A 24,034-nucleotide genomic window follows, 5' to 3' on the forward strand; every position below is an offset into this window, starting at 1 on the left:
TATATTCGGCAACATATAGGGTAGGGGGATACTTCCAATAAGCACAACACCTTTTTTTGGGGGGGGGGAAGCGAGCCCCCCCCTTCCCTGATCCATGTTAACCCCTCGGGGGGCTCTTTAGAGCCCAAATAGCCTGTCTGGGGTTCAAGTTACAGAGTTTGGTCCTAAGACAGCCACCGTACCTTTGCACCCTTGACAACACCTCTCCCATCTTCTGAGGGGGATATAAAGACTCAGAGATCGCCCTTCCTACTTGGGTCTGATGAAGGGAGCTGTGCCTGTGGAAAGCGGATCCTCTGAAACCCTGGCTGGTCTGTTAAGGTGGTGCTGGGCTCCAATGTAACTGTTACACTCTAGATGCAGGTGAAGCAGCAGTACCAAGTATGAGTCCTGCAGAGTCAGGCTTCTTGAAGGTCAGCAAAGTTTAATTCTGGGGATAAGCTGGTGTGTTCACGCACACTTATTCAGCTACGGGAAGGCTTCTACCCAGAATTAACCTTTGTTGGCCTTAAAGGTGCCACTGGACTCACACTTTGTTCTGTTCTACAGTGGACCAATACAGTTACCCTCTGAAACATACTGCCTCTGCACCCCCCCATCTGCACCCTTTATTACATACACAGATTTATTACACACGCACATATACATTCTTACTTCAAGAATGGACGGCTTCAAGAGGGAATAAATATATTCGGCAACATATAGGGTAGGGATACTTCCAAGAAGCATAACACCTTTTTTTTTGGGGGGGGTGTGTGGAAAGCGAGCCTCCCCCTTTCCCCGATCCATGTTAACCCCTCCGGGGGGGCTCTTTAGAGCCCAAATAGCCTTGGGGTTCAAGTTACAGAGTTTGGTCCTAAGACAGCCACCGTACCTTTGCACCCTTGACAACACCTCTCCCATCTTCTGAGGGGGATATAAAGACTCAGAGATCGCCCTTCCTACTTGGGTCTGATGAAGGGAGCTGTGCCTGTGGAAAGCGGATCCTCTGAAACCCTGGCTGGTCTCTCTTATGTTCTTACTCTGCCAGTCTTTTGTGGTTCTAGGTCATTGGAGAAGAGCCTATGACATGGGTGCCAGAGGTGGCACTCAGAGCCGTCTCTGTGGGCGCGCATGCCATCGCCCCAGCCAGGCCCAGACCATCAGTAAAGTGTCAAATTCTCTGCCAAATAATTTTAAGTAAATGAAAGCATTTGGGATTGCTTTCCTTACTTTGTTTGGATCATCTTAAGTTAATGTATGAGTTGCCGTATTGGCACTTTGCGATAAATAAGTGGGTTTTGGGTCGCAGTTTGGGCACTCGGTCTCTAAAAGGTTCGCTATCACTGTTCTAGGTGGATAATAACCGGCCTCCTTCAGGGGGCTGATGGTTGGATTACCACACCAGTGCAGGTGAACTGCTTTGAATACCCTAAAGTGCATGCTGAGGATTAATGTTTCTGAGTAATAAGGCGTGCATTCATTTTATCTCCCTCTATGTTGGCGTGGTGGTGGTTGGAACGGGATCCACCTTAAGGACTTCAGTTTTGATAGATTTCCCCTCCGCTTGCCAATAGGCAGTTCTCATTCCATCCAGGGACTGCTGTTGAAATCCGTCCAGATTTTCGGCTGACCTTCTGTTCTTGCTCCCCCCCTCCCCTTTCCTTTAAAGAGATTGTATATATCTATTTTTTCCCTCTCCCTGCTGTGTGCTCAATGGGGGGAGACGACCCCCCAGACAGCCTGGGAAGGATTTCCCCCCACCACCTTTTTGCCTGGCAATTATGTTAGTGGATATTTTGCAACCCCTCCCCGCCCACCCCCCCAAAAAAAACAAAAACAAAAAAATTCAGAAATTAAACAGATTTTTTTCTTTCTGTTAAAAAAAAAAAATCCCACTTCGTTCGAGACTCTCTTGAGTTCCCCATTTTAAAATACATTTTTGACCGATTAGCTGACAAAAGGAAAGGGGGGGGGTAGATCCCCCAGGATGTATTCGCAAGGACGGCATTCTGTAAGTATTGGGGAGGGGTTTTCAACCATAGATTTGCTTTGCTTTAACGCAAAATAGAGAAATTATACAGTGTGTGTTGGGGGAGGGAAGGGAAGGGAAAGGATAACTTGGTAAATAATAAGACTGTTGATATGGGAGGGGGGGGGAGGTTAAATGGTGCCCAGATGATAAAATGTTATAGATGGAAAAATATGCTTTGCTTTAGTTTAATTGGAGGGGGGGGTGTGGACCCTCACCTGTGTATTCTGCCCCTAGCATGCTTCAGATTCTCTAATGGGAACGGAGTTGCTGATGAACACCCAGCCTCATAGCAAGGTTGTCTGATGGCCCCTGGAATGTGGAAGGGGTTTCAGTTCGGGTTGTCAGACCCTGCCGGGAGCTAGCAATTGGGGTCTGCAGACTCCACTGCCTTATTCAGCTGTGACGGAATTAAGTGGTTTCGCATAGGATGCTTTGGTGCCATTCAGACAAGCTGTGCATTTGGGGGATGGATGGCAGGGGGCTGTCACTTGAATGCAAACCCCTTTGCTCTGAAAACATTCCCAGCCCAGCATTGTACTCGTAGACATTCTTCATTGTTCCACCCCAAAAGCTTTATTTTTAGGGAAGGGATTACTCGGCATCCGAGAAAGGGCTCGGCATGAGTCCCTGTTCTACCTCCTGCATGGGTGCCCTGAGCTGTGAATTATGCATAAGATGTAAGAGGAATCTTTTTTATTTGGTTGGTTGGTTCAGGACAGGCGTTATTCCTTTTTTTTTTTTAACCGTGTAACCCACATCCAATGGGATTTGCTAGGTGCCTGATCCAACTGCACTTGGTGAACAGCGATGCCAGTTTAGCTGTCCCTCTCAGCAGAGGCGAATGGGAAGGTGGGGAGGCAAGAGCCATGAACCAGGCAGAGATGCAACAGACAACCTCCTCTGTTATTACATGGTGAGGGCTTTGGGAGAGGAAAGTAATAGTTGTGGGGGTGATCCTCAAGATATCTTAACACAGATTAGTTATGCCTTATTAACCTTTTAACAACCCTGCAAAGAGACAGGCCAAAGGGTGTCTTCCCCCACCCCAGTAATTTAAATTCAGATTCATATAGAGTGGTAATTCTGATCCTGTTCAGATTCATATAGGATGGTAATTCTGATGCTAGAAGGGTGCCCACTCCGGAGCTCTGAGACTCATTGCCTAACCCTAGTTTGCAATGACTTTGCAATGAGGGGGGAAGCACTTTGCACATGCTCAAGGGCATCTTTTTTCCTCTGACATTTGATGTGTGTGTGTGTGTGTGTGTGTGTGTTAGAAGCTTTACAGTAGAAAAGAGCAAGAGTCCAGGAGCACCTTTAAGACTAACAAAATTGGTGGCACGAAAGCTCCTCCCCTGCCCACCAATTTTGTTAGTCTTGAAGGTGCTCCTGGACTCTTGCTCTTTTCTCCTGCTACAGACTAACACAGCTACCCATCTTAAGCTTTCCAGAAATTACAAGACAAAGATATCATTAATCACGTTAGTTACAAAGAGAGAATCCTTAAATACATATGATACGAGTATATAAAATACAAAATCACCAGTTCTCAATTAAAACATTCCATACCATCGAACATAAAGTCCAGAGCTTCCTAGCTGCCCAGCTGCATGTATTTAGCGTCTTCTATCAACTACAGTTGAACAATTAGATATACCTTAATATTGCTTCTTTGACTGATTCCCTTGGCCTAGGTCTGTTCCAGTATCTAATAAATGGAGTCCAAAATGCTCAACAAATCATTCCTGATGTTCTTTATCTCGTTTTTATCCCGCTCTCCTGCCAAGGGGCTCACGCAGGTGTGGGTGGTTCTTCCTTCCCCATTTTACCCTCACCACCTGCCTGTGAGGTCGGTTAGACTGAGAGCAACCGGCCCAAGTTCCACCAGTGAGTTTTATGGGAGGGTGAGGATTGGAACCAGAAACTCACTTTCCCCAGACTGTGTCTAAACCTTGACCTGCTCACACAGCCAGCTCCCTGGAGTTGTCTACAAAGGCACGAAGCATCTTCCAGGGCTGATCTCTTTGGGTCAAAAAGACCAACCTCGCCAGGTGCGTTAACAACACAGGAAGACCAGCGGTCAATCCCGTGTGGGCATCGATCAGTTCAGCAACCCCATTTTGAACTGCTTGTCTTGATTAAAAAATAAATTAAAAAATCCCCTGGCAGTAGCCAGCTTAAAACCGCTTTAAGTGGCGCGTGTGAACTGTGTCTCAGAGGCTCTGTCAATGGGCACTTGTGAACTCACCTGACCCCCCCAACCATTTGAAATGTACTTGTGTCCATGTCTGAAAGCCTTGTGTTTGAACCTCTCTGCCCTTGACGGGGACTTGTGTGTTCTTCCTGAGTGAATGGCAGTAAAGAGATCCACAGGTTACAGAGACACCAGATTAGTGAATCCAGAGTACACGGGGGAGGCCTTATCTATGCTGGGAACTGGGGGGGAGAGGATTTCGAGAACAGTATTAATAACACTGTAGGCTTTAGAATGCACCTTTTAATAGTGCAACACATTATCTTGGTGTCCCAACAAGCAGTCCTGCAAAGGAGTCTAGTATGATGCTTTGGAGGGCCATGTGAGAATGGGGGGGTTTACAATTACCTGGGGAAGTTCAGATGGGGGGGGGGAATCTGAGATCACACTTCATTATCTTAGCTGCTGCACTACCTCAGTTTTATCTGAAGATTCTTCCCAAGTGCAGGTTTACTCCACAGTATTCTCCCCCCTTTCTCTAGCCAGTTTGGTGTCGTGGTTAAGTGCACAGACTCTAATCTGGGAAAGCCAGGTTTGATTCCCCCCTCCTCCACTTGTGCCTGCTGGATGACCTTGGGCAAGCCATAGTTCTGCCAGAGGTGTTCTTGAAAAAGAGCAGTTTCTGTTAGAGCTCTCTCAGCCCCACCTACCGCACGGGGTGTCTGTTGTGGGGAGGGGAAGGGAAAGGAGATTGTAAGCTGCTCTGAGACTCCCTTGGGTAGTGAAGGGCGGGGGATAAATCCAATCTCTTCTTCTTCTTCTTCTTCTTCTTCTTCTTCTTCTTCTTCTTCTTCTTCTTCTTCTTCTTCTTCTTCTTCTTCTTCTTCTTCTTCTTCTTCTTCTTCTTCTTCTTCTTCTTCTTCTTCTTCTTCTTCTTCTTCTTCTTCTTCTTCTTCTTCTTCTTCTTCTTCTTCTTCTTCTTCTTCTTCTTCTTCTTCTTCTTCTTCTTCTTCTTCTTCTTCTTCTAGACTTCGCTTCAGTCTGGGCAACCCTTCAAGTTCTCAGTTTTAGAAATCTGTGACCGTATTAAAGAAGAATTCCATTTCCTCCAGGCTCAATATCACAGGTATGGGGTGGCAGCGGGGTGTGTGTGTGACGATACCTGGGGATCAGAAGATACCCATCTGATGCTGGGTCCAGCTCAGAGATTCTGCTTTTTAAAACCAAGTTTCTAGTCCTCATGACCATAAGGATGGGCTTGGAAGTGTCTTGAGCACTGGTTGCCGAGATCTTGGAAAGCAGAGTGGGGCCTCAGTAAGACAGCTTGTGTTGTCCTGTAATGCCAGACATGATAGCTTAAATGGAACCTCCCTGTTCAGTGGCAGTATACCTCTGAACAGCAGCTGCTTCCTTCTCTTTCTCTTTTCCATCTTTAAAAAATAAAACTGTGGGAGACAACAAGCCTGATACGATCTCTCCTGGGGTGGGGTGGGGTGGGGACACTTGGGTGCCACGCCTCACCAACTGAAGGTGAACATGATCAGGATTTGGGTCAGAGCTGGGAAGGGACTGGAGACTCTCTCTCTCTCTCTCTCTCTCTCCCTCCCTCCCTCTCTTTGCAGCCTGAAGTTGGAATGTGAAAAGCTGGCCAGCGAGAAGACAGAGATGCAACGGCATTATGTGATGGTACGTGAGTCTCCCTCTCTCCCACCAGAGAAGCTCCAAAGGGAACCCTTTCCCTGGCAGGGCTTGACCCGAATCCACTGCAGGCGCAGGGGGAGCATTCAGAGCTCGGATCTGGGTGCAAAAGAGTCCCAGCTCCTGGCAGTGCCCTCCTTCCTGTGCAGTGCCTCCCTGTGCAGACCTGGACCTAGCCCTCGTCATCAGTCATGTTTGTATCTCTTAATAAGTAACACTCGGGTGAGAAGCTCTGTTCCTGAGAATCGCCGCCTTTTTGTGAAAAAAGAAAAAAGAATTACAAGTTTCTAGCCCTCATTATGTATTTATTAGGAGGAGGAGGAGGAGGAGATTGGATTTATACCCCGCCCTTCACTACCCAAAGGAGTCTCAGAATGGCTTACAAACTCCTTTCCCTTCCCCTCCCCCCAGCAGGCACTCTGTGAGGTAGGTGGGCTGAGAGAGCTCTGACAGAAACTGCTCTTTTTCAAGGACAGCTCTGACAGAACTATGGCTTGCCCAAGGTCATCCAGCCAGGTGCAAGTGGAGGAGTGGGGAATCAAGCCCGGTTCTCCCAGATTAGAGTCCGCGCACTTAACCACTACACCAAACTGGCTGACATATTAGATGTATGTCCTACGTTTCAACTGTGAGGTCCTCTCCGATTGAGAAAGACGGGCTTGAACCTGCATTGTGCACCATCTGCTAAAATCTCAGAAGCCCAGATTTCTGCTTAAATATGGCTTGTGTCATCCTGTGACACCAGGAAGGGGGGGGGGGAGAAAGATGGTTAAAAACAGGAATAAATTATTAAAATAAGTGTGGATATAAGTCATGCAAGTCACAGAATATTATAGATAGATAGATGCAGATCCCTGCCTACAGCATAAATATTCTGCTCTATATTTGGAAAATAAAATGGTGATTAACTTCAAAATAAATAAGGTGACAGGGTTCTCATTCTTTGCTCTAGATGGGTGTGGGTTCAAGACCAGACCCATATTTTTTTGGGGGGGGGAGATGCCTTCCAGTTCCCCTCCCCCAGTGTGCCAACCACTTGTGCCCTTTGTGGGGATTGTTTATTTACTTACTTTATGTGTACCCCACCTTTCTCCCCAATGGGGACCCAAAACGACTTACATAATTCTCTTCCCCTCCGTTTTACCCTCACAACAGCCCTGTGAGGTGGATCAGGCTGACAGTGTGTGACTGGCCCGAGGCCAACCCAGAGTACTGAGTCATCAATACTCGGAGGGGGGGGAGTTTTCCTTTATTTTTGGTCCCCTCCACTTCCATCTCTCCTCAGTTCCAGCATGATCCAACTGCCTGAATTTGTGTAATTCCAGGATGAAGAAACTATAAAATCAAAGAAACAATTTTATTGGCTTCTTGCTTTTTTTAAAAAAAAAAAATCTCATGATTTTTTAAAAATAGCTGTCTTGATTATTGTTTGATTATTGTAAGGAACAGTTTTTAGCATCTTTCTAAATTCCATGGAGGGGTGGGGTGGGGTGGGGTGGGGCCGTGGTTCAGTGGAAGAGCCTCTGCTTGGCATGCAGAAGATCCCAGGTTCAATCCCCGGTGTCTCCAGTTAAAAGGACAAGACTGTAAGCAATGGGAAAGACCTCAGCCTGAGACCCTGGAGAATAAAAATTAATAATTATCATATGGCGGTGTGTACAGTATAGTGGCTCAAAAATGATGGTCACAGTCACAGAACAGACCGCAAAAAGAAGAAACTGTGAGGTAACTGCGCTAGAAAATATTTCAATCACAATCACAATATTTATACAAAAATGTGTACAAAAAAATCATATAAATGCACAAGGCAGTTGAAAATGGTGTGACGATGGTCTCCGGAATGTTCTATCGTTTCGATACTATTCTTCTTCCGAAAGTGGATGAAAGCAGCGACTCTTGGTCTGTCATTTCAATAAGTAGGTATCAAAAATTTCATTAATATTCACCGATGTATCATAACTTAGTTGCAAGAAATTCTCTGAAAGAATGTTCCTAGGGCAAAGTGCTTGTATAATATTGTGATTGTTATTGAAATATTTTCTAGCGCAGTTACCTCACAGTTTCTTCTTTTTGCGGTCTGGTGTGTACAGTATAGCCAGGAGAGCCTAAGATTGTCCGGCAGCCAGATGTTGTAGCACTTTTAGCGTTATGCACCACTAGGGGGCGAGCTAGGCTTTTTAAAGGCAAGAGACGTTTCAGAGGTTCTGTGTCAGGACCCTGGTATTCCTTAGAAGGTCACCCATCCAAATACTAGTCAGGGCCGGCCCTCCTCAGCTTCCGAGATCTGATGAGATCAGGCTAGCCTGGACTATCCAGGTCAGGAGACCCTGGTGGGCTGCTGCCAGTCTGAGTGGACAATACTGACCTTAATGGATGGATGGTCAGATTCAGTATAAGGCAGCTTCATCTGTGTGGGACACGTTATGCACCAACTTGTGGAACTGGCCATTAACTTTGATTATTCTCTAAAGTCTTTGTCAGGTGGCTGGGCCAGCTGGTGGCTTCTTAGCCCTGACAGCTAAGTAGAACCTCCATAAATGGAAGTAGTCATCCCCTGAATACCAGATTTGGGGAACATGTCCTGTCTCTGAGACATCTGGATGTCCACCACTGAAGAACAAAATATTGGATATCAGCCTTGATCAAAACAGCAAGGGAATGGTTATGTTTTCATGCTGCTAGAAAATAGTCTGTTTCACTTGGGAGCAGTGTTCCTTCTAAGCTGAGTTGGTGTGAGCGAGCTCACAGTTTTTTAGCCCCCAGCTCACACATTTTTTGTCTCAGCTCAGGAAGGATGGCTCCAGAGCAAACGAATTTATGCCGTAGCCAAATCACTCGCTCGCAACTTTAATGCCAGCAGCTCACAAAGTAGAATTTTTGCTCACAAGACTCCACAGCTTAGAGGGAGCACTGCTTGAGAGCTTTCTTTTCCCTGTGCCTCAGTTTCCCTCCAGCTTTCTCTCCCCCCCCCCTTTCTTACTCCTGGTTTTTCTGTTCTTCCATTTCAGTATTATGAAATGTCGTACGGCTTGAATATCGAAATGCATAAGCAGGTACGTGACTCTCCGACGTCAGGGGGAAGTTGGAAGGTAACACCTTGAGTGTTTGGAAGTCGAGGGTATATCGGGGGGAGTCATTGGGGACAGGCATACTTTTTTGGTTTTCATTGGACTAAAGGGACATATTAATGTACCACCATCGCCCCACACGACTCTTTAGACTGAGTGACATAATGCGTAGGGGCAAGGAGGGAGCCGTCAACACTCTGAACTCAAGAACAAAGTCAGAATCCAGAGGCACCTTTAAGACCAACAAAGTTTTATTCAAGGTGTGAGCTTTCGTGTGCACGCACACGAAAGCTCACACCGTGAATAAAACTTTGTTGGTCTTAAAGGTGCCTCTGGATTCTGACTTTGTTCTATTGCTTCAGACCAGCATGGCTACCCACGCTAAACACAAGTTCCTGGCCCAGAATCGAATTCTCTGATGTTTAAAAGGGAAAGGTTCCCTTGCTCGAAAGCCAGTCGAGTCCGACTCTAGGGTTGCGGTGCTCATCTCCGTTTCCAAGCCGAAGAGCCAGCGCTGTCCGAAGACGTTTCCGTGGCCATGTGGCCGGCATGACTAAACCCCAAGGCGCACGGAACGCTGTTACCTTCCCACCGAAGTGGTACCTATTTATCTACTTGCAATTTCTTGCTTTCGAACTGCTAGGTTGGCAGGAGCTGGAACTAGAGACGGGAGCTCACTCTGTCATGTGGCACACTCGGGTCTCGAACTGCTGAACTACCGACCTTCCACAGCCTGCAGTTCAGGGTCTTAACCACTTGAGCCACCACAGCTCCTCTCTGATGTTCACTTTAATGATAAAAGGCCGCCAGGGATAAGTGGATGATTTCGATGAGGGGGGAGATAACTGATTCCCTTTCCTTACCCCCCCCCCATGTAGAAATGATAGACGAAACCCTGTTCACACAAGCTACGATGGGTACACGGACAATCCACGTACAGATTTCTCTTCAGATAGTTTTCCATTCTATCCTTACCGCCACCCTGAGAAGAAAGTTATCACGCCTTTGCGGCATAACCTTCTTCTCAGGGTGGCGGTGAGGATAGAGTGGGAAACTATCTGAAGAGAAATTTGTATGTGAATTGTCCGTGTACCCATCGTAGCTTGTGTGAACAGGGTTTCGTCTGTATTTCGAAGTGGGGGGGTTAAGGAAAGGGAATCAGTTATCTCCCCCCTCATCGAAATCATCCACTTATCCCTGGCGGCCTTTTATCATTAAAGTAAACATCAGAAGTAGACAACCAGCCCAGCCAGATCCGTGGCTGAAGAAGGATTTAAACCCAGGCCTCCGGGATATTACTCCAACAGCGGACTAGCTCTCGGGGTGGGAGGGGGTGGGTGTGAACCGGGATCTCCAATTCAACGTGATGGGTTGGAGAGAATGAGGCCAGGAAGGGGGGGGAGGGGGTAGCCTCAGGTATCACAACACCGACTTAGACTCCATTCCGATTGGAGATGAGATCTGAGACCCACTTTAAAGAAGAAGAAGAAGAGAAGAGATTGGATTTATACTCTGCCCTTCACTACCCAAAGGAGTCTCAGAGCGGCTTACAAACTCCTTTGCCTTCCCCTCCCCACAATAGACACCCTGTGAGGTAGGTGGGGCTGAGAGACTTCTGAGAGAACTGTCCTTGAGAGAACAGCTCTGACAGAAATGTGGCTTGCCCAAGGTCATCCAGCAGCTGCAAGTAGAGGAGTGGGGAATCAAACCTGGTTCTCCCAGATTAGAGTCCGTGTACTTAACCACTACACCAAACTGGTGAGACGGCGAAGAGAAAAGCCTTGGGAGGGTCTTCTTTAAAAGGGATGTAAAGTAACCTTCAACTACGTTCTTTGTGAGGACTGTTTATTTCCTTACTTTATTTGTATCTCGTCTTTCCTCCCAACGGGGACCCTGTGAGGTGGGTCAGGCTGACAGCGTGTGACTGGCCCAAGGCCACCCAGCAAGCTTCCATGGCAGAGTGAGGATTCGAACCTGGGTCTCCCAGTTCGTAGTCTGACACTCCTAGCCACTGTATCAAAACAAACCGTGTGCAAAGGTACAGGACCGGAGGGGTGGGCTCTTGACATTGCCTTTCTGCCTCATGTTAAAATCAAGCCTCAGGAGTAGAGGTGGGGGTGAGTGGGGGTGAGTGGGGGTTTGGAAATGGAGGGGCAGAGGGGGTGACCCATCAGTGTTTGGGGAGGAAGAGCAGAGACATTTAAGAGATACTGGCCGGGGGTGTGTGTGAAGGAGGGATGGGCCGCACCCTGACTGGATGTGGAAATAGGAACAGCCAGAAAGCTTATTGGTTGACTTACACCTGCGTGGCACGAGGGCTGGCTTTCTGGCAGGTGTTTCTTGCCAGAGGTACAGTTTGGTGTCGTGGTTAAGTGCGCGGACTCTAATCTGGGAGAACCGGGTTTGATTCCCCACGCCTCCACTTGCAGCTGCTGGATGACCTTGGGCAAGCCACAGTTCTGTCAGAGCTGTTCTCTCAAGGGCAGTTCTCAAAGAGCTCTCTCAGCCCCACCTCCCTCACAGGGTGTGGGGAGAGGAAGGGAAAGGAGTTTGTAAGCCGCTCTGAGACGCCGCCGAGTGAAGGGCAGGGTATAAATCCAGTCTCCTCCTCCTCCTCTTCTTCTCTGGCATCAGAAGCATTGCTGGGTGTGAGAGAGGAGGGGAAGTGAGTGAAAGCGCTCTTCTTCCTGGCGTGTCTGAGGACATGCTGAGTGCCGTTCTCAAGGAGCCTTTGGAAGGAATCTCTCTTTCTGGGCATCTGCAGAGAGAACTTTTCCCCTTAGGCAAGTAGTGTGCCTCTGTGCGTGTACAGAGCACTGTTCTCAAGAAGACTCTCTGAGGCAAGCAGCAGCTAGTTTGAAGAGGAATACACCCCCAGACCTCTGCACGTGGGCAGAGGGCTGCTTATCAGCTCCACCTTCTTGGGGTTTCATGGCCCGAAGTGGAGGCTGTGTTCCAGATACGTGGCGAGTCCATAGTGAAGGTCTGGCACATGCTCAGAGATCCTCTTGTCTAGACAATGACTTCACCGGTGCCAGGAATTGGAGCAGGTTCAAGATTTGGCTCTAATCGAGCCCTCTTGGGTAGGCAGGCAGCGGCGGGGGTGGGGGGGCACCATTGAGATGGGTTTTCCGATCCAGCTGGCCCGGGCACGCAGAGCTCAGCAGCGAGATCTTTTTTTAAAAAAAAGAATCCGAAGGTGCTGAAATCCATCAGGCCTCTTATTCAGTTTTCATCCCCCCCCCCCCTGGCCGGGAGTGCATTTCTCCCTCCCCAGACCTCCCTTTTGTTCCAGCCGCAATTTGCTCTCCATCTCCGGCTTTATCAATCCAGTCATCGCGGGACCGGCTGCCAGGGAAATTAGGTTGGCATGCCGCCCGGCGAAGTGGCAAGCAGGTTGCCGTCTGCCTCCATCTGGCTCATCTTCGCCAAATGTGGCTCTCTCTCTCCCTCCCCCCCCCCGTTTGTTTGGGGAGACTTCTGGCAAGAACCGCGCTTTCGCTCTTGGCTCCTCTGCTGGCTTTCCAAAGCCCGGAATATGGAAGAGTGCCCCCATCTTCACCCGCAGTGAAAGGAAAGATGAGCTGCCGCTACCCCCCACCACCATAGAAGAGCTGAGCATTCAGCGACAGCCACTTCCGAAACATGGTGGGAAGATGGGACCAGCTGGTGCAAGAATTCAGTTTCCTGCGCCAACTGCCCTTTGCCTCAACGAGCAGGTGTCTAGTCCTCATGGATGTGACGTTCCAAAGAGAAATAGTCAGCGACAGCGGCTTCTGTAAGGCATTCAGAATGTGAGGCTGGGGTGTGGGGTTCATCTGGCCGAGAGGCCTCCTTTTTGTTTGAAACCAAGAGCTGGTTTCCTAGTCCTCATGGAGGCAAAGACCCCGATAGAAAAACCAAGGGAATCATTCTCGATGTCGCTGTCAGACAATCCAGTTTCTGCTTGATTCTCCAGTCACTATACATGTATTCAAGTGACGCAAGTGTACATGATTTTTCTTATAACTGGCCTAGTGTAGTCCGAAATTTTGCATAATGCCGATATCTATTTATAAAATGAGCAGAGGTGAAAATCGTATATGCCACCCTGAGTTACTTGAAGGGTTGCCCAAAGAGTATAAATCTTTCAAGAATCCACTTCGGCAGCTTCTGAAATTTCAACAGGCATTGAAGATCGAGAATATCCTCATATATCCATAGTGAGTACTCTGGTTTCAAATGGATGCTGGGATTCTCGGAAAAGTGAGCCCAATTCCCAACATCTGTGCCATCAAATGGGCCCACTTTTGCAATCTCTTGGAAACTCTTTGGAAACTCAACCTCTTACTTGACAGCAGGTAAATCTCAGGGCCCTTCAGAGTTGGGAGATGAGATTTCAAAGCAAGGAAGTTGTGAATTCTGAGGTTATCGGGCAGCTGAGATTTCCCCCCTTGTAGACTGACAGTAGCGGAAGCGGGATTCAGACTCTGAACTTCCATGTCCGAAGTGAGAATGGCTGCTGGTTTTGCGACTCGTCTGCTCTCGCCTGGGATTTTGACTATCTCTTTTCCCTTTTAGGCTGAGATTGTAAAGCGGCTAAGCGCCATCTGTGCCCAAATCGTCCCTTTCCTGACACAAGAGGTAAAAATGATGTAAAAATATGCGACCCTTGCAGTGGTGAATGAGGCCAAAAGGCCGGGTTGTTGCTCTGAATGACCCAGAATCCTTCGCAGCATGCAGAAATTTTGTGTTAGGGCAATGTTTTTAAAAGCTGCTACCTCTGGTGGGAAGTGTGTGTGTGGGGGAATCAAGAGCAGTATTCTGTCCAACTGAACGTTGATCTCGCAGGTTCCCGATTCCCTTCCATCCCCCCCCCCCTTCCTCCCAATGTGCAATACCTGGATAATATTACTGGCCTACCCCGTATGGCTGTTGTAAGGATTATAACGTGTCAAGCATTTTGAACACTGAAAGTGCTTTATAAATATACATATACACACACACCCCGGTATATTTAGGTGGTTTCCCCGTTTGAGAGCCAGTTTGGTGTAGTGGTTAAGTGCGCGGACTCTAATCTGGGAGAACCGGGTTTGATTCCCCACTCCTCCACTTGCACCTGGCTGGATGACCTTGGGCAAGCCACAGTTCTGATAAGAGCTGTTCTTGAAAAAGGGCAGTTTCTGTCAAGAGCTCTCTCAGCCCCACCTACCTCACAGGGTGTCTGTTGTGGGGAGGGGGAAGGGAAAGGAGTTTGTAAGCCGCTCTGAGACGCCTTTGGGTAGTAAAGGGCGGGGTATAAATCCAATCTCCTCTTCCTCTTCTTCCTCTTCTTCCTCTTCTTCCTCTTCCTCTTCTTCCTCCTCCTCCTCCTCCTCCTCCTCCTCCTCCTCCTCCTCCTCTTCTTCTTCTTCTTCTTCTTCTTCTTCTTCTTCTTCTTCTTCTTCTTCTTCTTCTTCTTCTTCTTCTTCTTCTTCTTCTTCTTCTTCTTCTTCTTCTTCCCACTGATTTATTAAGCCTTCATCCACATATTCTGGGATGGATCTGGTCTAGGATAGCCAACCTCCAAATGGAGCCTGGAGATTTCCTGGTATTACAGTTGATCTCCAGGCTACATTTCCCCAGGAGAAAAAGGCTGCTTTGAGGGGTGGACTCCAGGGCATCGTTCCCGGCTCCCCTCTCCCCAGCTCTGTCTTTCCCAGGCTCCACCCACAAATCTCCAGGAATTTCCCAACCCACAGTTGGCAACCCGACGCTGCCTTGCCTTGATCAACAGCAAGCCCTTTCCATAAATGGCTCTTTCCTGTCTCCGCAGCATCAACAGCAGGTGTTGCAGGCCGTGGATCGGGCCAAGCAGGTGACAATGGGGGAGCTAAACAGCATTATTGGGGTGAGTAACCCGCTGTGGGAGAGGGACTCAGATGGGGACCCACTTCAAGCCCTTCCCCCACCCCATTTACTTTTGGAGGGAGGAAGATTTCTTGTCCAACGTGCCCGCCTCTGTGTGACCTGCTTTTAGAGGTGTCTCTTCTAATTGGGTTGGGGCAGATACTCGTGCAGAGACATTTTCGGTAGCCTCCACTGAAAGCGAAAGGCATCAGGCCTGTGCCTCTGCATTGAGAGTGATTGGATTATTCAGCTGCCCCAAATGCACAGCAAAAGTGCCTGCTCTCCCAGGGAGGCTGATTGGGAAAAAGCAAGGAACAGTAAATCATGCAGAGACACAACAGACTGGTGCCTTAATAGGTGGAGGCTTTGGGCTCCCAGAAGCCCAGTGTGGGAATGACTTTCCGGTCTATGTGAAATTTGGTTCAGCCACCCCCTTGTCAATTATCCTGGGTCAGGAGGACAAGAGTGTAGCTGTCTTACAAGTGGCCTCTTGCAAAGCTCAGGGTTACTCATTTTAGTTTCCCGTTGTAATCAAACAGGAAAGGCAACACAATGGCTTCTTTCATACCGTGAATGTTCCTTCTAGCCAACCAGGTTTGCTCATTTTTAAGGAGCCCATTTGGTAACGGAATTCTTGCAGGGCGCCTGTGCTTTCATCTCTCATCTCAGCTCTGGCAAAGCCCTCTTTGCTCTCCTGTGCAGGGATGCTTGGCGACTTTGGTGGTGCAACTGGGTTGAAGGGATACCCAATAAATAAAGACTCTTTGGAGGCAGCTTGGATCTTGCAAGGCACTCTGTTCATCACAGCTGAGCTCTTGCACAGCTCACCTTGCTGATGATTGGTGCGGCTAACAGTTACTTGAGTCTGGTTAAGCTGGCAAGAAGGAAGGAAGGAAGGAAGGAAGGTGGCCAAGAAGGGATGTGTAACCGCCTGGAGAAAGAGTCCAGGGTGGATGTTTGTGCAGGTGTGACCTGGGAAAGCGGGAGGGGGCCTCCTCGACTGGGTATCTCCAGGAATTTTTGTTTTCTCTCCAGCAGCAGCAGCTCCAGCACCTCTCCCATCATGCCCCTCCGATCCCTCTGACCCCTCACCCTTCAGGCTCCCAGGCCTCCGGCTTGGCTAGCATGAGCACCACCTCTGGCCTGCTGGCCCTTTCGAGCGTCCTGGCGGCTCAGACGCAGCTGGCTTCGAAGGATGACAGAGGGGCCCCAGACCCCGAGAACAACCGAGGTAAGAGGCGGCAGCAGGGCAAGGGGGGTGGGAGGGTCTGCATGATACTTGCCTGGAGGGTGAGGGTGTCCTGGGTTCGAATCCCAGGAGCTTGGAAGGACTTGCATTCGATCCTTTACATTTTTTAAAAGTCTTTTCTTAAGACCCAGCTGCCCGTTTAGATACAGCGCACTGGCTTTTAGTCAGTATAAGAGAGGTCGGTTTAAAATCCACTAGCACAAGACCCCAGCATTTTAAAAAGAGAAGAGAGCTACCATAAAGACTCCAAGTCAGTCGTCCGGCTTTCTTCCCGGTTCTTCCGAGTCTGCGGAAATGGCATTAGCTCCGATTTTTAGAGCTACTGGGTTGTACTTAGCAGCACAGAGAGCAGTCCAGTTTTCATTCCCAGACAGGAGATTAAGTACATGGCAGTCGTCCAAACAGTTGGGAAATATTTGCAAGAAAGGGGGTTATAAAGAAGCTCGTAAACAGCCACAGAGTTTGCATGGAAGGAAAGAATGGAGCAGCGTTCAGGGCGTTTGAGATCTGCATGGATTAAAAAAAAAAAGATGTATACAAAACTGTTTTAGGTCTCAGGCACAAGGACCTCACAGTCATGCCCAATGCAGAAACATGGAAAGTCAGTGGAGGTTCCCTGCTGCCTCTCTATACGAGTTGGTGTTCTGGGCTAACTTCCTTCCGATCTGAAAGCACACAGAACCCAGGGACTCAGTTTGTCAGAGAGTTCTCAGGTAGCAGGGCTTGGGGGGGGGGGCATTCTCTGCCTGAGATTTTGAAGAACCACTCCCAGTTGCCATAGTTGACAGTACTGGGTTAGGTAGGCCCCTGGCCCAGGGTCTAGACTCGGGCCAGACAGCTTCATTTGAGAGCAGCCGAGTTAAAAGGGAATCCGTTTTTAGGGAGGAGCCGCAGAACTTTGGATTCAGAAGGTCCTGAGTTCGATTCCCAAGAGCAACAGCCAGGCTGGCAGGGTTAAATGTGGCCTCTGCTCAGGACTCTGGGATCTGCTGCCAGTCGCGTGAGCTAGAATGGATCCATGTCCTGCTACCATGGAAGGGAGAGTTCTCCAGTGGTGATTTGTGCAGCGTCTGTGCATCCGGTGACTCATTGCCTCTCGATCCCTCTCTGTGAAGATGGCACTTTGCTTTTCCTCCTGGGGCTGAACAGCTGTTGTTCACGGAGGGGGCAGATTCTAACCTCCCCCCCCCCAGAATCTTGCCTGCACTTATTTGCATAACCCCTCCCTTTCACCCTGGGTTCCCACTGCTGGTCACAGCAGCACTGGACGGAGTGTTGAATCAGCCTCTATATGCAAAACCAACACTGTATGGCCTTCTGCCCCCTGAGGCCCCTCCCCAGACCCCATTCTCCCCAGGCTCCACCCTCCAAAATCTCCAGGAATTTCACAACTCAGAGTTGACAACCCTCTGCTTCACCCCTTGCTGTCTTCTCACATTTCAGATTGTAAGCTCCTTGGGGCAGGAATTTGCAGTTATAAGAACACAAGGAGAGCCCTGCTGGGTCAGACCAGGGGTCCCTCCAGCCCTGCATCCTGTCTCTCACAGTGGCCAACCAGTTCCTCCAGACAGACAGCCACAGGGCAGAGAGGCCGAGGCCTTCCCCTGATGTTGCCTCCTGGCTCTGGGATTCAGAGGATTAGTGCCTCTGAATGTGGAGGTTCCCCTCAGTCACCACGGCTAGTAGCCACTGATACACTTATCCTCCCCGAATCTATGTAATCCCCTTTTAGAGCTGTTTATTTCTGTGGCCATCACCACATCCTCTGGCAGCCAATTCCACAATTTTTTTTAATATATATATATATATATATTAATTTTTTAAAAACATTTTCTTTATTCATTTTTAAACGAATACAATAAAATATCGGTTTAGAGTTTGATATACATCCTCAGATTGCAGAAACATTCCCATATTCCACCATATATTGCCTTCTAATTTCTTATATCATAACTTTTATATGTGATAATTACCCATAAAGCACTTATTTATCTTTAGTCCCCATCACATATATTCCATCATTGTTTTTTCATTTAGCCATCTATAAAACTTTAACCAAAATGTTTCAAAATCTTCCCAACCTTTTTCTTTTAATTCTCCATCTCAGCTACCTCTAATTTTTTTTAATCACTTCTTCTCTCGTAGGGGTTTCTTCATTTTTCCACTTACTAGCATATAAAATCCTGGCTGCAGTAATAATATGCATCACTAAGTAACTTTCCTTTTTCTTAAAAGTACCTGGGATAAAGTTTAATAAGAAACATTCCGGTACAAATGGTATCGTTCTAGCTAACATCTCTTCAATTTTTTAAACTATACATCAACAATTTGCAAAAAACAATAGTGAATGAACAAATACAGCATCATATCATGTAAATGCAGTATAAATTAGGAATAGTAATTTCTAGTATATGAATTTAACAGGAACCGTTCATAACTTGTCATTGTCGAGCCTATCTGCGAATTTTTGTAACAACGCAACTTTTTAAAACCTTAAATCAGGGTATGTACCAAATTAAAATATTGCTATTATGTCTTTGGGTATGGACGATTTCGGTAGGATAGAGTTGTCAGTAGTCGCCTCAATGAAAGGAAGCTCTCTCTATAAAGTAGTATTTCCTTTCGTCCGTCCTGAACCCACTGCCCATCAGTTCCATTGCATGCCCTTTGAGTTCTAGCATTTTGGGAGAGGGGAGGGAAATTTCTCTGTATCAACTCTCTCCACCCCATGGATAATTTTATAAACTTCTGTCATGACCCCCCCCCCCTTAGTCGTCTCTCTTCTCAACTGAGAAGTCCCACAGCCTCTCCAGCCTTTCCTCGTAGGGAAGGCGCTCCAACCCCCTCATCATCTTGGTTGCCCTCCTCTGTACTTTTCCCAGCTCTGCAATGTCCTTTTTGAGATAACGGCGACCAGCCCAGTCCTCTGTGCAAATCTCTCCTTGGAGCTGAGGTCATTCTATGACATATTTGTTTCTATTATTAACAATAATATTCACCTGCATTTAAGCTGTACTGTGGTCATGGAGGAGACAACTTAGAGGGCAGAAGCCTGTATCACCCCCCCCCCAGTCTCTCTCGTGCCCCTGCAGCTGTTTGTTCAAGCTGGGAGATTTGGGGGGGGGGCCTGCACAAGTGACTAATAAAGCTAATTCCGTATCTGTAGAGGTTGGTTCTATTTCTGAGCTGGGGGACAGGGAACAGCTGCTTTGCCATGCAGGGAGACTTTGAAGAGGTGACTTGGCAGGGTGGCGGTGGGGGAGACAGTTAATGGCTAAGAGGAGAAATGTTGGAGCCAAGAAGACCTGCCTCCCCATCCCAGAAGTCCTGAAAGGGAAGAAGAAGAAGAGATTGGATTTATACCCCGCCCTTCACTACCCAAAGGTGTCTCAGAGCGGCTTACAAACTCCTTTCCCTTCCCCTCCCCACAACAGACACCCTGTGAGGTGGGTGGGGCCGAGAGAGCTCTGACAGAAACTGCTCTTTTTCAAGGACAGCTCTTATCAGAGCTACGGCTTGCCCAAGGTCATCCAGCCAGGTGCAAGTGGAGGAGTGGGGAATCAAACCCGGTTCTCCCAGATTAGAGTCCGTGCACTTAACCACGACTCCAAACTGGAAGGTTGTGGTTACTCCGTGGTGAAGAGAAAAGCATTTTAGCCATGTTCAAAAGGCATTCTTTCTAAATAGGGTGTGTGTGGGTGGGGTTGTTTATTGAGCTTTTTGGTTCAGCTGATATTCATTTCAACTCAGCTTGCACAGGCGAATCCCTCTGCCTCCTCCTCCTCCTCCTCCTTTCACACCCCCCCCCCCCCCCCCCCCCCCTTTCCCCCCCCCCCCCCCGCCCACCTGGTCCCCCAGGCGGATGTTTGGATGTCTTCTGTTCCTTTTTGACCGGTCATGGTGCTGGAGCAGCCAGGTTGTCAGACTTCCTCCTTTCCAAACTGGGGAAAGACGAACGACTTCGGTGCCTGTGAGCATGTGCAGAGTGCTCGTCCCTCACTGCTAAGTATCTAGGGTTGCCAAACTTCAGGTGGGACCCGGAGATCTCCGGGAATTGTAACCAGTCTCCAGGCTACAAACGTCAGTTCCCCTGAAGGAAATGGCTGCTTTGGAGGGTCGACTCTCTATGGCCTGGTACCCTGCTGAGGCCCCTCCCGTTCCCAAATCCTGCCCTCCTTAGGCTCCAAACCCCCCCCCCCAAATCTCCAGGTGTTTTCCAAGTAGCAGTTGGCAATCCTGCCGAGTTCCCTCCCCTTCCAGCGCCAGTTTGGTGTCGTGGTTAAGTGCGCAGACTCTAAGCTGCGAGTACTGGGTTTGATTCCCCACTCCTCCACTTGCACCTGGCTGGATGACCTTGGGCAAGCTGTAGCTCTGATAAGAGCTGTCCTTGAAAAGAGCCATTTCTGTCGGAGCTCTCTCAGCCCCACCTACCTCACAGGGTGTCTGTTGTGGGGAGGGGAAGGGAAAGGAGTTTGTAAGCCGCTCTGAGACACCTTTGGGTAGTGAAGGGCGGGGTATAAATGCAATCTCTTCTTCTTCTTCCCAAACTCTGCCCACCCCAGGTTCCACCCCCCCAAACCTCCAGGAATTTCACAACCCAGAGCCTATGAGTAGCCGCTTCTTCTCAGCTTCCATCCCGTGATCCTCTCTTCTTTGGTTTGCAGCCTCCAAGGGGGTGGCTGGAGATCTCCTGGGAAGGATTGCAACTGATCTCCCTGATGACCAAGATCACTTCCCCCTGGAGAAAATAGCTGCTTCAGAAGGTGGACTCTCTCTGGCATTAGGCCCCACTGAAGTCCCTCCCCTCTCCAAGCCCCGCCCTCCTCAGGCTCCACCTTCTTAGGGCTCTTTAGCTTGGAGAAACGACGACTGAGGGGTGACATGATCGAGGTGTATAAGATTATGCATGGGATAGAGCAGGTAGGGGAAGAGGTACTTTTCTCCCTTTCTCACAATACGAGAACTCGTGGGCACTCCATGAAACTGCTGAGCGGTCGGGTTAGAACGGATAAAAGGAAGGCCTTCTTCACCCAAAGAGTGATAAACACATGGAATTCACTACCACAGGAGGTGGTGGCAGCTACAAGCATGGACGGCTTCAAGAGGGAATTAGATAAGCATACGGAGCAGAGGTCCATCAGTGGCTATTCGCCACAAGGTATAGATTGGGGCTCTGGGGCAAGTGATGCTCTGTCTGCTTGGTGCTTGGGGGGGGGTCAACAATGGGAGGGCTTCTAATGTCCTAGCCCCACTGGTGGACCTCCTGATGGCACCTGGTATTTCTGGCCACTGTGTGACGCAGAGTGTTGGACTGGATGGGCCATTGGCCTGATCCAACATTGGCGTCTCTTATGTTCTTATGTTCTCCACCTCCAAAATCTCCAGGTATTTCCCAGCTCAGAGCTGGCGACCCTGTATAGTTTGTGAGGCGGAGGGGCCACCGCTGAAGAAGGCCCTGCCATGTGTACCCGCCAGGTTTGGAATGCAGGTGTGCAGAGGAAGGTGTAGGAGATCCTGGGCGGGATGGTAGGGATGGTGGCCGTCCTTCAAATAACCCGTCTCTAAGCCTTTTACATGCCGCACTTTGCAGAAAAAGTACCAAACGTGGTATGGTATTAACATGGCACCAAATCCAGTCTCCAGAAAATCTCCACTTTCTTTGTGTTTTTTTAAAAAGGTATGGTTGTGAAGGTGTAATACTCCAATAGGCGTGGGTGTCTCCCAGTGACACCCAGATGCTGGCAGAGAAGATTTCCAAGGTGGTCCCCAAGGCTGAGTTTCAGTTGTGGGGTTCCCAACCTCCAGGTGGTTGTATAAATATAAAGACACCACCACTATGGCAGAAGCCTAATCGGCAGTGGAGCAGATGGAAAACTAGCGAAGGAGAAGTGTTGAAACTCTATTTCATTCACAGCTAAAGAGTACCAGCTATCTGAAGAAGCGAAACGTGAACGCGGCAGTGAAGCCCGCCGTGTCTAGCTGTACTCACATAAGACGTGGAACTATTGCACTCCTGAAGTTTTTTATACAAAGGAATTGTGGACTTTAATTGCATTCCTACTTTGTATCAAGTACTTTTTGATCCTAGCTCTTAAAAAATAATAATATATATATATAAGGGTCCTTAAACAAAGATTTCAAATTGTTTGATTTGTTTTCATACAATATAATTTTTCTGCTTTTGTTCGTAATTCATTCACGGAGTGTCTTTATATTTATACAATCTCCTCCCGTGAGCTCTCATTTTTGATACACAACCTCCAGGTGGCTGGAGATCCCTAGGATTTCAGTGGATCTCCAGGTGACAGATATCAGTTCCCCTGAGAAAATGGCTACGTTGGAGGGTGGACTCCATGGTATTATACCCCCATGAAGTCCCCCCCCCCCGCGCCCCGGCTGCACCCCCAAACCCCGAGGTATTTCCTAACCTATAGCTGGCAATGGTCTTTTAGTGTCATGCAGAGTAAGTCATGCATAACACAAGCATAAAGGTAAAGGTTCCCTTGCTCGAAAGCCAGTCGAATCCAACTCTAGGGTTGCGGTGCTCATCTCTGTTTCAAAGCCGAAGAGCCAGCGCTGTCCGAAGACGTTTCCGTGGTCATGTGGCCAGCATGACTAAACACCAAGGCGCACGGAACGCTGTTACCTTCCCACCGAAGTGGTACCTGTTTATCTACTTGCAATTTCTTGCTTTCGAACTGCTAGGTTGGCAGGAGCTGGAACTAGAGACGGGAGCTCACTCCGTCATGCAGCACCTGGGTCTCGAACTGCTGAACTACCAACCTTCCACAGCCTGCAGTTCAGCGTCTTAACCACTTGAGCCACCGCAGCTCAAGCATACAGATTCTTAATTTCTTCAGGTCGCAGAATTTAGCTTGTTTTGCAGAATTTGGGTTGAGCAGTGTTCACTCATGGTTCACTCAACGCAGATTTGCAGTCTCATAGCAGACATCTTGACTTGAAGGTGCCACACACAAAGTTCTTAGATAAATGTGGAATCTGGAGTCACACCAGCTGGCTGCCTGCAACACACACACACGCATGTGTGTGTGAAATGTTCCCCCTCCCACCCACCCTGTTTGGTTTTGTTCTGAATTGCTTTGCATGCAAGTCTGATCAAAGCCGTTTTGGCAAGCCCTGGCTTGCTTTCTTGGCTGCAAAGCACTATGGGACTCCATCCAGCATCTGTTAGCCCACCTTCTTTTGGCAGGGCTCCTCGCTAATCTGGGGGAAATAAAGGCCTTCTCTTTTTAATGTCCGTGCCAAGGCTGGCACCGGGCCACTGAGGGACTCCATGTGGCGACAAGGTCCATAAAGGGTCCCTGGGAGGGGGCAGGGGGTTGATCACAAACCTCTGTAAAACAGGCAAAAGGATAAAGACAGGTAGTCCAACATCCAACTGGAAATGGCCACTTCTTCTGGTCTCCTGCGGCGAGGACTGATTGCTACCAGGCGACTGGGCAAAAAGGAAGTGGTCCCTTTATATAATTTTTAGGTCACAAATTATATTTAATTTTTGCAGAGCCATTTACAAAAACCTTTGACTTCTGGCATCTTTGACTTCTTACCGTCCACCTTGTTATTTGCTCATCCCTCCAGTACTGGCACCAAATCAAGATGTTCCTTTCCTCTCCCCTCCCCTCCCCTCCTGTATATATTTATCCTGCACTTTCTCCAGGGACTCAGGACAACCATACATTGTCATCTCCTCCCTACTCTATCATCACAACAGCCTTGTGAGGTAGATGAGGATGAGAGAGCGTGACCCAAGTCTCAATTTTTTCAGTCCAGTACTTCCACCGCTACCCCACACTGGCTTTTTTTTCTCTCTCCCTTATATTGTCTGATTTCTTAGTTTTTACATTTTTAAAAGTTTTCCGTTTCCCATCTGCCTATTATGCTTTTAATGTGATCTTTACAGATAGATAGATAGATAGATAGAT

General features: G+C 48.4%; 1 protein-coding gene across 1 annotated transcript in view; it reads left to right on the forward strand.

Moving 5' to 3' along the window:
* The first annotated feature begins 1,672 nt into the window (after positions 1–1,672).
* Positions 1,673–24,034, forward strand: part of TLE2 (transducin like enhancer of split 2) — a 60,820-nt gene continuing 38,458 nt past the window's right edge. Inside the window, exons 1-7 of the mRNA XM_015423322.1 lie at positions 1,673–1,993; positions 5,237–5,334; positions 5,831–5,894; positions 8,915–8,959; positions 13,535–13,597; positions 14,769–14,843; positions 15,878–16,073. Coding sequence (XP_015278808.1) covers positions 1,970–1,993; positions 5,237–5,334; positions 5,831–5,894; positions 8,915–8,959; positions 13,535–13,597; positions 14,769–14,843; positions 15,878–16,073 — 565 coding nt within the window. The 5' untranslated portion in view covers positions 1,673–1,969. The remainder of the gene's footprint in view (positions 1,994–5,236; positions 5,335–5,830; positions 5,895–8,914; positions 8,960–13,534; positions 13,598–14,768; positions 14,844–15,877; positions 16,074–24,034) is intronic.

Source organism: Gekko japonicus, unplaced genomic scaffold (assembly GCF_001447785.1).
Source record: "Gekko japonicus isolate JY-2015 unplaced genomic scaffold, Gekko_japonicus_V1.1 scaffold1449, whole genome shotgun sequence".
Classification (NCBI taxonomy): domain Eukaryota; kingdom Metazoa; phylum Chordata; class Lepidosauria; order Squamata; family Gekkonidae; genus Gekko; species Gekko japonicus.